We start from the raw sequence: 15,232 nt of genomic DNA, 5'->3' as shown, positions 1-15,232 counted from the left end.
TTTCTTTCAGAGTAGATGTTCCTGGCTACAGCCACAAGGAAACAGGGAATGGGGATTTTCCTGCTCCTGGGGAGTTTGGCATCCCCAGCTGAAGAAAGAACGAGGCAGCAGAGGCAAACAGCAGCTGGGCTTCATCCTCCCATAGAAAAGAGGGAAGGGGAAATATCCTGTCCTGTCAATGAGGAGGAGGACAAGGACAAGGAGCACAAGGAGGATGAGGACAAGGAAGGAGAGGAGGAGGAGGATAATGATAAAGAGGAGGAAGAGGAGGATGAGGAGGAAGAGGATGAGGACGTGGAGAAGGAGGCCATGAATGAGGAGGATGAGGAGGTTGAGGAGGATGAGGAGGTTGAGGAGGATGAGGAGGAAGAGAAGGAGGAGAAGGAGGAAGAGGACAATGAGGGGGAGGAAGTAAAGGGGGAGAAGGAGGAGGATGAGGAAGACATGGAGGAGGAAGAGGACGAGGGGGACAAGGAGGTTAATGAGGAGGCAGAGGACAAGGACGAGGAAGAGGAGGAGGGGGATGGGGAGGATGAGGACGAGGAGGAAGAGGAGGAGGAAAAGGAGGAGGAGGAAGAGAAGAATGAGGAAGTAGATGAGGAGGCAGAGAAGAAGGACAAGGAGGAGGATGAAGATGAGGAGGGCGAGGAGGAGGAGGTGGACGTGGAGTTGTAGGTTGAGGAGGACGAAGAGGAGAAGGAGGGGGAGTAGGATGAGGAGGAGGAGGACAATGAGGACGAGGAGGAAGACAAGGGAAATGACCAGGAGGAAGAGGAGGAGGCAGAGGAGGATGAGGTTGAGGAGAGGGAAGAGGAGGTGTATGAGGATCATGAGGAGGAGGATAAGGAGGATGAGGAGGAGTATGAGTTGGAAGAGGAAAAAGAGGAGGAGGAGGACAACGATGAGGAGGATTGGGTTGAGGAAAAGGAGAAGGAGGACGTGGAGTATGAGGAGGAAGAGAAGAATGAGGAGGCAGAGGAGGAGGACAATGATGAGGAAGAGGATGATGAGGACAAGGACGAGGATATGGAGGAGGTGGAGAAGGACAAGGAGGAGGAGGCAGACGAGGAGAAGGAGGACGAGGAGAACGTGGAGGAGGAGGAGGATGAGGAGGAGGAAGAAAAAGAGGAGGTGGAGGACAAGGAGGAGAACGGGGAGGACTAAGACAAGGAGAAGAAGTAGGAGGAGGACGAGGAAGAATAAGACGAGGAGGAGAAGGAAGAGGAGTAGCAGGAGAAGGATGAGGATGATGACAAGGATGAGGAGGAGGAGGAGAAGGATGATGATGAGGCAGAGGACGGTGAGGAGGAGGAAGAGGTTGCGGAGGGGGAGAAGGACGAGGAGGAGTAGGACGAAGAGGAGGCTGAGTAGGACGTGGATGTGTATGTTGAGGAGGAGGAAGATGAGAAGGAGGGGGAGTAGGACAAGAACGAGGAGGAGGATGATGAGGACGAGGAAGAGGAGGAGGAGGATGAGAACAAGGAGGAGGGTGATGAGGTTGAGGAGGGGGAGGAGGATGATGATGAGGAGGAAGAGGGGGAGGATGAGGAGGAGGATGAGGTTGAGAAGGGGGTGGAGGACAAGGAGGAGGAGGAGGATGATGATGATGAGGTTGAGGAGAGGGAGGAGGAGGGGAATGAGGAGGATGAGGAGATGGACGAGGAGGCGGCAGAGGAGGAGGAGGATGAAGACAAGGATGAGGAGGAGGAGAATGAGGAGGAGAATGAGGAAGGATAGGAAGAGGAGGAAGATGTGGAGGAGGAGGAGGTGGACACTGAGGAGGTGGAGGAGAAGGGTGATGAGGAGGAGGACGAGGAGGATGAGGACGAGGAGTAGGATGAGGAAGAATAGGAGGAGTAGGAGGAGGAAGAGGAAGACGAGGACAAGGGCGAGGAGGTAGAGGAGGAAGAGGAGGCTGGGGACAAGGAGATAGACGAGGATGAGGAGGAGGAGGATGACAGGGAGGAGCATGCAGATGAGGAAGAGGAGTATGAGAAGAACGTGGAGGAGGAGTACGAGGAGGATGAGGAGGTGGAGGACAAGGGAGAGGATGAGGAGGCTGATGAGGAGGACGAGGTTGAGGAGGACGTGGCGGAGGAAGACGAGGAGGACGAGGTGGAGGAGGATGATGAGTGGGAGGAAGAGGTGGATTAGGAGGAAGAGGATGAGGAGGAGGATGAGGAGGTGGAGGAAAAGGAGGACGAGGATGAGGAGAAAGAGGAGGTAGAGGAGGAGGACGAAAAGGAGGAGGATGCGGAGGAGGATGAGGATGAGAAGGACGAGGAGGGGGAGGAGGATGAGGAGGAGAATGAGTAGGAGGAGCACATGGAGGAGGAAGAGGAGGATGAGGAGGTGGAGGAGGACAAGGATAAGAAGGAGAAGCATTTGGAGAAGGAGGAGGGGGAGGATGAGGAGGATGAGAAAGGAGGAGGATGAAGTGGAGGAAAAGGAGGAGAAGGACCAGGAGGTGGAGGACGAGGAGGAGGATGAGGAGGATGACGAGGATGAGGATGAAGAGGAGGACGAGGAGGTAGAGAAGGAGGAGGAGGACAATGAGGAGGAGGATGAAGAGGAGGACGAGGACAAGGAGGAAGCAGGCGAGGAGGAGGAGAAGGAGGAGGACAGAGGTGGATGAGGAGGAGGCAGAAGAGGAGGACGAGGATGGATGAGGATGAGAAGGACGAGGAGGAGGAGGGTCCAGAGGAGGATGACAAGGACGAGTTGGAGGAGGACGAGGAGGAGGACAGCAATTAGGAGGAGGATGAGGTTGAGGAGGAGGAGGAGGAGGATGAGGAGGAGGATGTGGATGTGGAGGAGGAGGAGGGCAAGGGTGAGGAGGACAAGGAGGAGGAGGAACAGGAGGATGAGGAGGAGGACGAAGAGGAGGAGGAGGTGGAGGAGGATGAGGATGAGGTTGTGGAGGAGGTGGAGGAGGAGGCTGAGGATGAGGAGAAGGATGAGGACGGGGAGGAGGATGAGGAAGAGGATGAATAGGAGGAGCATGTGGAGGAGGAAGAGGAGGAGGATAAGAAGGTGGAGGAGGACAAGGATGAGGAGGAGAAGCATTTGGAGGAGGAGGGGGAGGATGAGGAGGGGGAGGAGGACAAGGATGAGGAGGAGGAGGAAGAGGAGGACAAGGACGAGGAGGACCAGGAAGAGGAGGGTGAGGATGAACAGGATGATGAGGAAGAATAGGAAGAGTAGGAGGACGAGGACATGAAGGAGGATGGCGAGGAGGAGGAGGATGAGGAGGATGACAAGGCTGAGGAGGAGGAGAATGAGGAGGAAGATTACAAGGCTGAGGAGGACGAGGAGGATGAAGTGGATGAGGAGATAGATGAGGACAAGGAGGATGATGAGGATGAGGAAGCAGAGGAGGTCGAGGAGGATGAGGAGGGGTAGGATATCTCTGTCTCTCTAAGAGGAGCTTTTTTGGATGGAGAGGAGCTGTAATTGCCCCTGGGGAGGGTCTTGGGGGGTCTACATGGGGATAGCCTGGTATTGATGGGGCAGGACATTGGTTTTGGGGATCCCTGTGAGAGCTGGTGCTGTGGAACATGGGACCCTCGGGGTGGGGAGAGGGGAAGGGGTGATACTGGAGCTGGGGGATCCCCAGCGGCCTTGAGATGAGGTGGGGATGGGACCCCCTGACCCTGACCAGGGCGAGTCCTGGGGTGACTTCATGATGCTCGTACCCCATCGGTCTGTTCAGCCCAGAAATGAGTTCTGCACTTTTAAGGCTGGTTCTGAGAGCAAAGGGGGGGAGGAAGAAGCAGCAGTTTGTTTTCAGAAACTGCATTCACTTCTCCACATTCCAGCTCCTGGGATGTTGTGATGCCTTAAGGAACTGGAATAGAGGCCAGATGGAGCTAAAAGGAATAAAGTGGATTTATATTGAAGTACCTTCCAAGGTCACACTCTGGCAGTACCAGAGGCACAGTTGTGGCTCTGCCTGGATAGCTCCAAGAGAGGAGCAAAAGAGGGCTTGGTCACGAGATCTCACATTTTTATAAGTTTTAGTCCATTTGCACATAGAAGTTAACTGCCCAATTAATAGCTTCAAATTATGAAGTTTCATCCTCCTTGCTTGCTTGCCCGGCCTCCTCTTTTCATGTTGTTTGTGTAATAAATGGGCAGGAGATTGTTCTCCTTTTGATGCCTTTATTAAAAGTGATCAGCTCAGGATGGGGGCACCTGGCAGGTCTGCAGCTCTGCTGTCGCTGTTCCCAGGGTGACTCAGAGGAGGAGGAATGCGCAGCAGCTTTGTCCCCTAAGGGGCAGAGCTGGGGGTCCCATCCTCACGAGAGTGCTACGGTATACCCGTATCTTTCTGCCGGCCAGTCCAGGGGTCCTCACTCGTGCTGTTGTCTTCTTCAGCTAGGGTGAGGGGTGACCGAGGCTTCCAGCATCTCTGCAGGCTGGGAAGTCTGTTTTTGATACCTAGACCCCGCTCTACTCTCCTAATTTTGAGTTGGCTCGTTGCTTTTGGGGGTTTATTAGATGAGTTGGGGGGTTTTCACCCCGTTGCAATTTGGCTATAGGATTCATTTACATGTCTCTTGATATTGCCCTCCCATCCCACTGAGAAACAGTCGTTTACTCGTCCCAAGCAAGTTGATACTGATACAACACAGCCTTATTGACCACATTAGCATACCAATCTGTTGGGGTGCCAGCACTCAGGAGACAGCGGGCTTTGCCCAGCAGCTGTTCCGGCAGGAAAGGGGTTCAGGCTGGTCCCTGCCCCCGTGCTATTTCCGGGGTGCCCCCTCCGTGGCTCAGTTAGGACTCGTGCCTCATGGGGGGTCAGCCCGCCGTTCCCGGGGCGGGCCGGTCCCCGCGGACACTACCCGCGGGGGCTCCCCCGGCCCCGCCAGGACTCGCGATGGGGAGGGGCCGCTCCACTACCCCCGCATCATCCCCAGCCCGGGCGGGACCGTGCCGAAGGTGGGGGTCGGCCCCCACTACTCCCGGGCAGCCCCGCAGTCACTGAGAACCGGCAATCAAAAGTACACTGTTAACAGAACACTACAACACGAAATTATAAACCACAAATAGCTAGGACTCCCACTTGGCAGTCATTGGCCTCAGTTTTAAACTTTGCAATCTAAAAAGAATGGATATCCTTCTTTTTGTTCATAACATTTGTGCTTTGGCCTGAAGTTTGAAGAGATTGTCCTCGAGTCTCCAGCTAGAATAGGATTTTTTTGTCTTCACCAACCTGTGCAAAGATCCCAGTAACACTTAATATAAAGCTAAAAGCTGCTCACCAAAACTGAACAGAAAAACTTAAACCTAAGCTATCAGTTGTCTGTGGATGGACAGACAGCAGGACAGAGCTCTCCTTTGCTTTTAGTTAGTTTTTAGCTCACTGAGGCAGAGAAGTTCCTGGACTGTGGTTTTTCTTTTTCTTTGGAGCTCTTTAGCCTGCTCTGGACTGAACACCCAGAACACCACTGGCAGCTCACACCTGTGGCCCAACTGGCTGAGCCTGGGCTGCAGCATTTCCAGCACCAGAGGGACTGATAAGAGACTGTCCTGGTAGTGTCCTGGTTTGAAAAAGAAGTGAGCTTTTTGCAAGTTTGGTGGTTCAAACCAATAGGTGCTCAGATTTGAATACTGGCACGTTGTGTGGCCACTGAGGACACGGATACGCCTCTGAGAACACAAGGGGTTAAAAGCAGAGAACTCCCAGGGCAAGCCCTCTTGGGTCTTGTCCATGAAAGAGGTCAGACCTGCCCTGCCCAGCTGCGGGCTGGGTGGGGGAGGGGAAGCCACAAAGTCCTGAGTGAGGTAGGCCGGGGCCTTGGACAGAGAAGAGAGGTGCAGGATGGAAGGGTGGAGGAGCACTGAGAGGCATTGGGCAGCCCCCCTGGGAGAGAGAGAGAGGGAGCCTGTGCCTGTGCCTGTGCCACCTTGAAATTTGATATCATGTTCTGGCAGCACAGCTGGCCAGGAAGGAGAAGTGGTGTGCAGCAAGAAGGTGCCTGGCAGGGCAGCATGAGAGTTCTGGACAGGCAGAGGCTGAGATTTTAACCCTTTTCTTAGATGACAGAAACCTTACAAATGCTGATCTGCCAGGAGCTGAATGAGAAGAGAGATAGAGATGAAATAGGAGGAAATGGGCAAGTGTGATGAAAGTTTGTGCAAATGGAAGATGTCAGAAGAGTTAAGAAGAATCCTAGGTGGGAGGAGATGATGGAGTGGCCTTGAGCTGGACTTTTCTTGTATAGCCATGGACAGAACCATTTTTCCTGTGACACAGAGACTGCATTTAGGGGGAGGCAATGGCTTGGAGCCAAGAGAGTGCACTGTTGTTATGTGAAGGAGTTCATGAACAGAGACAACAGGTGAGGAGGGTGGTGTTGCCCTCTGTCTTGAGTGAAGAAGAAGATCTCTGTTCTCGAGACCCCTCAGACCCAGGGGGTGAATGTGGGGGAAACAGGTGTCCCAAAAGTGAGAGACTGTGCTTTTTTTGGAACTGGGCAAAGCATCCTTAAAAGGGGAACCCTAGAAGCAGCCCTGGTCCATGTGCTCTGAGAACCCTGTCCATGTGGTGAGAGCACTGGACATGGAAGGAAGATGTCATGATGGCAAATGTTATTCAGGTGGTACCACATGTGACATGGAAACACAAGAGGTTTCAACTGTGTTTCCTGGAGAAGCCTGTGGTACAAGAAGGACTTCTCTCTTATTGATGAACTGAGAATTGATAATGTGATGGGTGGTGATGAACTGAGAGTTGGTGATCTGAGGGGTGGTAACTGAATTGAGAACCCAAGGTTTTGTCTTACTGTGATGCATTGGAAATTTGGTGGGGGGGAGGAGGAATGTTTTGGAAGGTTTTCATTCTGAGTTCTCTGTGTATTTCTTTTTACATATAGTTGTAGGTTAATAAAGTTTTTTTTTCTCTTTATTTCTAAGTTGGAGCCTGCTTTGCTCTATTCCTGGTCACATCTCACAGCAGACATTAGAGAAAATATATTTTCATGGGGGCACTGGCATTGCACCAGCATCAAACCATGACACACTCCAAGGTGGAAAATGATTGTACATCGATGGATGATGATGTACATTGATGGATCTTCATGGGTAATAAAGGGGCACAGGGTATCGGGGTACGCTATAGTGGATGAAGGGTTGGTAGCTTAGAAAAGTTACCTTCCAACTGGTCAGCCCAAGCGTGGGAGCTATAAGCCCTAATGTGAGCTCTGGAAATATTAGCACAGAAAAGAGGAACAATAGATACAGACTGAAAATACACTTTTGGAGTAGTGCATACGTTTGGAAACATTTGGGAAGAGAGGGGGCTATTCAATTCAAAGGGAAAGGGGCTGATTCACAAAAAAATTTCTTTTGGAAGAGTTAGAAACTTTACAATACCAGAAGAAGTAGTGGTGGTATATGTTAAAGAACATCAAAAAGAGGTTACTCAGGAGGCGTGAGGGAACAATTCAATCTATTTAGAAGCTAAAAATGCAACTGAAACAGAGACAGAAAAACTAATAATAGTATTAATACCTATGAGAGAAATGCAAAAAGTCCCCGTATTCAGTGGGACAGAAGAGGAAGCACTCCTTAAAATAGGAGCCAGGAAAGATAATGAAGGGAAGTAGAGATTAGCAGATGGGGGGGCAAATGTTGAAGAAACCCCTTGCCAAGAAAATGCTAGAAGGCATGCATGCAACAGCACATTGGGGTACACAAATGCTAAGTGATCAATTCCTGAGGGATTGGGGATGCAAAAGAATTTTCAGAATAGCTAAGCAAGTAATTGAATGGTGTGTGATATGTCAACAAGTGAATAAGAAAATCATGAGGAAAACACTTAGAGGAGGGCAAGAACTAGCCTTACAGCCCTTCCAAAACATCCAAGTAGACTTTACTGAGCTTCCCCATGTACAAGGGTGGAAGATTTTGCTAGTGATAGGAGATCACTTGACTCATTGGGTAGAGGTGGTACCCACTGTGAAAACCAGTGCCAATGTTGTGAATAAAACACTTCTAGAATCAATTATTCCCCGATATGGGATGGCAAACAGGATTGTTTCAGACTGGGAAATTCATTTCACATCAAAGATATTACAGAAAGTTTTTCAGGCCCTGGGAGTAAAATGGGAATTACACACTCCATGGCATCCACAGAGTTCTGGTCAGGTTGAGAGAATGAATCAAACTCTTAAAAGTGCTCTAGTTAAGCTAATTATTGAAACCTAAATGTCATGGATAAAATGTCTCCTTTTGGCCTTATTCAGAATTCGAACCCAACCCCAGTCAGATCTGGGGGTGTCACCCTATGAAATGATGTTTGGGTTACCCTTCCTGACCTCACCCCAGAAGGTTGCCACCTATGAGGAAGGGGAAGCCAATGCCAAGAAATAAGTTCTGTCTGTAGCACAAACCATAGAAGGGCTAAGACATGAAGGGGCAATTTCGTCAAACTACCACCCTGGATTTCAGAATCCATAATATTAATCCCAGGTATTGGGTGATGATTAAATCATGGAGTGATCAGCCTCTAACTCCTCAGTGGGAAGGTCCCTTTCGGGTACTGCTCACCACCAAATCGGCTGTGCGAACTGCAGAGCGGGGATGGACTCATGCCAACAGAGTCAAAGGCCCAGTAGAAGAACCCAAAGAGTGGACTATAACATCCAGGCTGGGTGAAACAAGATTGACTTTCAAGCAGAGACTGAAAGACAGCCAGAAAGACACCAAGACGCCCCAAAAGTAGAGTCAAGCTTCCACCAACCAGTTCGAGAACTGTCTTCTGTTTTAATGGGTGAGAATTACCAGAATCTGTTGAGGGGAAGTACACAAGGGACTGAAAAGGTAATGGGACAGCTTTTTTAAGAAAATAAAGAAAGGAAGGAAGGCCCCTTTGTTTGCTACCAAGAAAGCTCCATAGCCCTGCTGAGGGTAGCAGCCCTTAGGCATGGTCAGGAAGGGGCAAAAGGCCATACCAGACCTCTATAATTTCTCAATTGTCTTTTAATTAAACAGAGACTAGAGGGCAGGATTGAGCTGGCCTCTGTACTCACCCCTAAGATAGACCAACTATGGGTAGCAGCCACATAGGTACAGTAGATGGGAGTCAAAGCCGTACTAGACTTGTTTGATCCTAATGAGCCCCGTGGTGCATTTGGAGCTGAGTCCTGGAACCTCAGGGCCTGAGAGGAGATTGCACAAACCTTTCCAGGAGTCAAAGTCAGAGAAAAAACTCAAAGTGTCTCAAAGCATGAATGGGCCCCACTGAGGTCCATCTCCAACACAGACTCCTCATAGACTCTTTGGAGGGGAGAATTAGAGGCCAGGATCTCTAAAAAACCTCTCAGAAGCCTCAGTGAAGAAAGGAAACTCAAAAGTACCTTAAAAACTTTGAGTATCTCAGAGCATTAATGAGCCCCACTGAGTGTCAGTACAAAGCTCTCAAGGGACTCGTTAAAGCAGATAATTGGGGCCATGATTGCACAAACCTCTCCCAGAGTCTGGATCAAAAGGGAAACACCAAGTACCTTAAAATAACTGAAGTACCTTGAAGCATTAATGAGCCCCACTGAGTGTTGTTACTGACAAAGCCTCTCCAGGGACTAATTACAGCAGATAATTGGAGGCCATGATTGCCCAAACCTCTCAGAGACTCCAAGCTGAAAAGCCAAACCCAAAGTCCTTTGAAAAACCTGCAGTCCCTGGGAGCATTAAGGAGCCCCCAGGGCCATTCCTGAGCAAGGCTCCCCAGGGACTCCTTCCAGCAGATCCTTAAGGCCACTGGCATGTGGGCTAGGGGAGTTGCAGAGAGCAGGACAAGGGGCTGACAGTGCCCAGCCTGGCTGGGGCTGTGCCAGGAGGCCCCAGTTCCTCAGGACAAGGTGTCTCCTCACAGCCCTTGGTGGCACAGACCCTGCTGTGGCCCAGGGCACCAAGACTTTGGCTTCTCTTTGTCCCCACCTGTCATCAGTGCCTCCAGTTCTCTGCTCTGCCTGGCGCCTGGGGACACTTTCTCAGTCGTGTCCCTCAGTGGGACCCATTAAAAGTCCAAGAAACTTTGGAGTGTGATTCTGACTTGGATTTCTGGAGAGGTTTCTTCAGCTCCCTCTCAGGGACTGATGTTCAGGGTCTAAGCACATAGCCCCAGAGGCTCATTAAAGTCCTTGTGCTGTGTCTGTGCTGCTGAGCTGGGCTGGGCTCCTGGCACAGAGGCAGTTCCTGGTAACCAAGAAGAGCTTCAAAAGCACATTTCTCTTGATGTGCAGCTTTTCTCCCAGCCCAGCAGGGCTGGGGCACTGCCTGCAGGTACCTGGGAGCAGTGAAGCAGACAGAGGCTTAAAGCAGCTGGAAGGACAATTCTGAACTCCTTCATGGAGAAATCTTCACCACTTCTGACACAGTCAGTCTCTGGCTGCAGGGATGTCCTAAAGCTGACCCAGGACAGGACTGATGTGACTGTAAGGATGGCTCTGCTGCCGTTTCTGCTTTGGGGGAGGATGTGCTCCAGAGTGGGGCTGCCCTGAGCAGCGTCAGAGGGGACAGGGCAGGACGGCTCCTGATAGGGACGGCTGCAGGGGGTGAAGCTAGGGCTGCAGCCAGGGCTGCCCAGAGCTGTCCTGCAGAGCAGGTCCTGCAGCCCTCAGGGCTCTTGGCCAGCCCAGGGCATGTGCCACCTGCCAGGGGCAGCTCTCAGCCTGCCTGGCAGCTCCCCATGGAAAGTGCAAGGGAGCTGTGGGTGCAAGGTGACTCCTGCTAGGGCAAGTCCTGCTGCTGTAGAGAGGGTGCTGTGTGGGCCAGGGCTGCTCAGAGCTCCACCTCATGCCCACATCATTCCTGAGGGGAATTTTCATGAGGTCCTTCAGTGCAAGGGTTTCCTGCTTGGGTCTCTGCTTTCCTGAATCCATGCTCCCACTTTTCCCTGGCTCAGCTTGGTGTCAATGGAAACTCAGCTGTGCAGAGCAGAGGAGGGGCTGAGGCTCTCAAACCATCACAGCGAGTTTTCCTGGGAACCTCAGCAAGTGCCTCTACCTGCCCAGCCTCCAGATCCATGCAGCATCACCTTTTCATGGTGGCCCAGGCTGGGGGAGCTGCTCTTTAATCCCTGCAGCCCTGAGCAACTGCAGGGCAGAGCTGGCCCAGGGGCTGGGCTGGGCTCTGGCAGCTCTGGCAGGGAAGGAGCCCGGGGGCACAGGAGCAACTCGGGCTGGCACAGCTCCAGCAGCAGAGCCATGGGCAGGGAGGGAGGGAGGCAATGCTGAGGGAAGCCCTGCTGATGGGCAGATGTGGCACCTGCCAGCCCTGCCCTGCAGGGCAGACCCTGCCCTGAGCAGCACAGCTCTTGTGTCCCCTCCCAGCCAGCACAGACCTCAGCCCGGGGGCTCGGGGTCCTCAGTCCCTCCTGGGCCAGCAGAGCAGCACCGGAGATGAAGGGCATCTCTCCGGCCATGTGCTCATTCCCTGCTGACCAGGGCCTGAGGGCTGCTGTCATGCCCTGGTGCTGCCGGGCAGGGGCTGGGCAGGGCTGGGCAGTGAAAGGCTTTTCCTCAAGCCTGGCTCTCTCTCCTTGCGTCGCCCAGGTGCTCCTGGCATTGCTGAGGGTCTCTCTGGAATGGCAGTTCCAGCTGCAGGGTCAGGCCCAGCCCTTGGGCTCTTCTTGTGCAGGCTGAGCATTGCAATGGGGTGTCCCAGCTCCCTGTTCCTGGGGAGCTCTGGGCAAGGCAGACTGGGAGGCTGGCAATGAGCCCACTCTCCTCAAGCAGTGCCAGGGACAGGACACTCCGTGTGTCCTTGGGATGCCATCCAAGCTGTGAGCTGCCTCCAGGGGACACTAGGGGACAGGAGTGTCCTTGGCCAGAGTGGGACAAGACTGAGAAAGGCTGAGCCAGTTTGCTCTGATGTGGGTCCCTCTGCTCTCAGCTGTGTCAGGCTGATTTCCAGGGGAGCACAGGGACTTCACTGGATCTCAGAAAGGGCAGCTGGGGACAGATGGAGAAACAGAGCAGCTCCCCTCACCCTTCACTGAGTTAAAGCCAATGTTCTTGCTTTGCACAGTTCTCTCTAATCTCCCTGGGCACACCAGGAAACCATCTCAAACTGCCTTTGGCTGTCACTGTCCTGAGCCCTAGGACAGGAGGTGCTGCTGAGCTCCTCTGCCTCAGGAGCAGTTTGGGCTGATGACGTCCAAGCCCCATTCCCATGACCCCAGTGCTGCAGAGCAGAGCTGATCCCTCAGTGTCCATGGGAAGGGCCCCTGCTCATCACAGCAACAGGGCCAGATTCCAGCAGAGCTCCAGGCACAGGGCTGAAGGAAAGGCTCTGAGAAAAGGAAAAAGGGGTGGCAGAGAGCAGCAGGGGCAGGGCTGGGAGAAAGGGCTTGGACATTGCTCAGCAATGTATGCCCTGACTTGTCACTGTGTCCTCCTTGACCAGGACTCCATGGGCAGAGGGAAGAAATGTCCAACAGCAGCTCCATCAGCCACTTCCTCCTGCTGGCATTGGCAGACACACGGCAGCTGCAGCTCCTGCACTTCTGCCTCTTGCTGGGCATCTCCCTGGCTGCCCTCCTGGGCAACGGCCTCATCATCAGCACTGTAGCCTGCAGCCACCACCTGAACAAGCCCATGTTTTTCTTCCTGCTCAACCTGGCCCTCACTGACCTGGGCTCCATCTGCACCACTGTCCCCAAAGCCATGCACAATTCCCTCTGGGACAACAGGACCATCTCCTACACAGGATGTGCAGTCCAACTATTTTTTTTGGTCTTTTTCATTGCAGCAGAATATTTCCTCCTGACCATCATGTGCTACGACCGCTACGTGTCCATTTGCAAACCCCTGCACTATGGGACCCTCCTGGGCAGCAGAGCTTGTGCCCACATGGCAGCAGCTGCCTGGGCCAGTGCCTTTCTCACTGCTGTGCTGCTCATAGCCAGTACATTTTCCCTGCCGCTGTGCCATGGCAATGCCCTTGGCCAGTTCTTCTGTGAAATCCCACAGATCCTCAAGCTCTCCTGCTCCAAATCCTACCTCAGGGAATTTGGGCTCATTGCTGTTAGTGCCTGTTTATCAGTTGGCTGTTTTGTGTTCATTGTTTTCTCCTATGTGCAGATCTTCAGGGCTGTGCTGAGGATCTCCTCTGAACAGGGACGGCACAAAGCCTTTTCCACCTGCCTCCCCCATCTGGCAGTGCTCTCCCTGTTCCTCAGCAGTGCAATGTTTGCGTATCTGAAGCCTCCCTCCATCTCCTTCCCATCCCTGGATCTGGCCCTGTCACTTCTGTACTCAATAGTGCCTCCAGTCCTGAACCCCCTCATCTACAGCCTGAGGAACCAGGAGCTCAAGGCTGCAGTGGGGACATTGATGACTGGATGCTTTCAGGAATATTAAACTGCTGGCCAATTTCTGCAAATCACTTGTAATAAAAGTAATCTTTGATACTTCTTGTTGGTTTCATTTTGGAGGTCTTTTTTCTTTGTTTTACTTTTTTCATATTGTCCATTAAAAAAAAGCCATTGTTTCTGCCATTTCTAATTTTTCCCCGCCCACCTTCCCTGTGACCACAGACTGTGTCAATGAGGGGCTGCACTCTTGGTGGCTTTAAGCAAACGAAAGGATCTCCCAGCAAAGTTTTCTGCAGAGATGCCCTTTTGTTGCCTTCTCTGGAGCTGCAGCAGCAATGTCTGTGTACAGAGCTGGGGGCAGATCAGTGCTGGCAGTCCTGACAGCTGTGCACAGGAGCAGCAGCACTTGGGCTCCTTGCCCAGGCTCTCTCGAGAGCACAGCCAGGCCAATGCTGAGCACAGAAAACCCCCGTGAGCAGCCCCAGGGTGGCTGTAGGCAGGCTGGGGGCAAACAGCATGGCTGGGGCTCTGCAAGGGCCCTGGGGAGATGGGAAGGAGCAGCAGAGCAGGGGCTGATCCACCCCCAGTGTGCTGGACAGCCCAGGGCAGTGTCCCAGAGCGTCCTCATGGAGCTGCCAACAACATCCCCCTCTGCAGCCCTGGCCTCTCCCCCAGCTCACACAGGTGCCCCATCCTTGCAGGCACAGAGACGGCAGCCCTGGCTCAGGAGCCCCTGTTTGCATTGCACAGAGCAGGCAGGAGCACCCCCATGCTGTTGCTGTGGGGACATGAACCTGAGGGAGCAGAAATGCCATCAGCCCCTGGGGTCAGCAAGGGCTGGGGGACAGCAGGAAAACCACTCAGCTTTGTCCTGACCTCTGCAGTCAGCCAGAAAGTTTGTTCCCATGAGCTGGGAGTTTCCTGTCCCACTGCAGACGCTGTTGCTCAGAGCCAGGCCTGCCTGGCAGCCACCCCCAAACAGCCCTGAGCATTTCCTTGGCTTCACCTTTTCTTTCTTTACACTTCCCTCTTTAATATTTCTTCCTCTTGCCCACCCCTGTTCACTCCCCTGCAAACAGCCCATCCCTGTTTGCCCTTTCCTCTCTGGCCCCACTCCCCATTGCAGTTCCTGACTTGGCACCATAGGAACGTCCCTTGGGGAGCAGGATCATCCTACAAGTGCTGAAGGAATTGTCTGCAGGCTCCTGGAGTGCCTGGTGCTGCTCCCTTGCCAGAGGCACCACAGGCCAGGGGGACACATCTGGGCTGCTGTGTCTGCCTGTGGGGCTCCCTGTTCTGGGCAATGAGGAGGAGCTGCAGAGGCTCTGCAGGACTGACAGGATGGGCTTTGGGCCTGGTAGGAGAAGCTGAGGGACCTGGGCTGCTGGAGCTTCTGAAGAGGAGGCCCAGGGCTCATCCTGCAACTGCTCCAAGGGTGGCTTCAGAGAACCTCAGAATCAGCAAGGCTGGAAAAGTCCTTGGAGATCATCAAGTTCAATCTGTGTCCTGACACTTCCTTGTCTCCTGTGAGCCTCCTCCTGTCCAGGATAAACAACCCCAGCTCCCTCAGCCACTCCTCACAGGACTTGTCTTCCAGACCCATCCCCAGCCTTGTTGCTCTTCTCTGGACATGCTCCAGCCCCTACATTTCCTTCCTAAATTGGAGGGCCTCCAAACTGCAAACAGCACTCCAGGTGCTGCCTCACCAATGCCCAGTACAGGGGAAGAATCACTGCCCTGCTCCTGCTGGCCGCACGATTCCTGATCCAGGCCAGGAGCCATTGGCCTTCTTGGCCACCTGGGTACACTGCTGCCTCATGTCCAGCCTGCTGTCCATCAGTCCCTGCAGGTCCCTTTCTGCCTGGCTGCTGTCCAGCCACTCTCTCCCCAGCCTGTATCACTGCA

At 53.1% G+C, this 15,232-nt stretch overlaps 1 protein-coding gene across 1 annotated transcript; it reads left to right on the top strand.

The window, feature by feature from the left end:
* Positions 1 to 12,440: 12,440 nt before the first annotated feature.
* On the top strand, positions 12,441 to 13,373 carry LOC311165749 (olfactory receptor 14C36-like; the record flags this gene model as incomplete). The annotated part of the gene is made up of 1 exon (XM_084227258.1): positions 12,441 to 13,373. One exon carries the CDS (start codon positions 12,441 to 12,443, stop codon positions 13,371 to 13,373), a length of 933 nt encoding a protein of 310 aa, XP_084083384.1.
* Between the last annotated feature and the right edge of the window lie 1,859 nt (positions 13,374 to 15,232).

This window comes from Fringilla coelebs (genome assembly GCF_963513975.1).
Source record: "Fringilla coelebs genome assembly, contig: SCAFFOLD_38, whole genome shotgun sequence".
In the NCBI taxonomy this organism is placed as follows: Eukaryota; Metazoa; Chordata; class Aves; order Passeriformes; family Fringillidae; genus Fringilla; species Fringilla coelebs.
The sequence above is the reverse complement of the archived record's forward strand: the minus strand, read 5'-3'. Positions and strand labels throughout refer to the sequence as shown.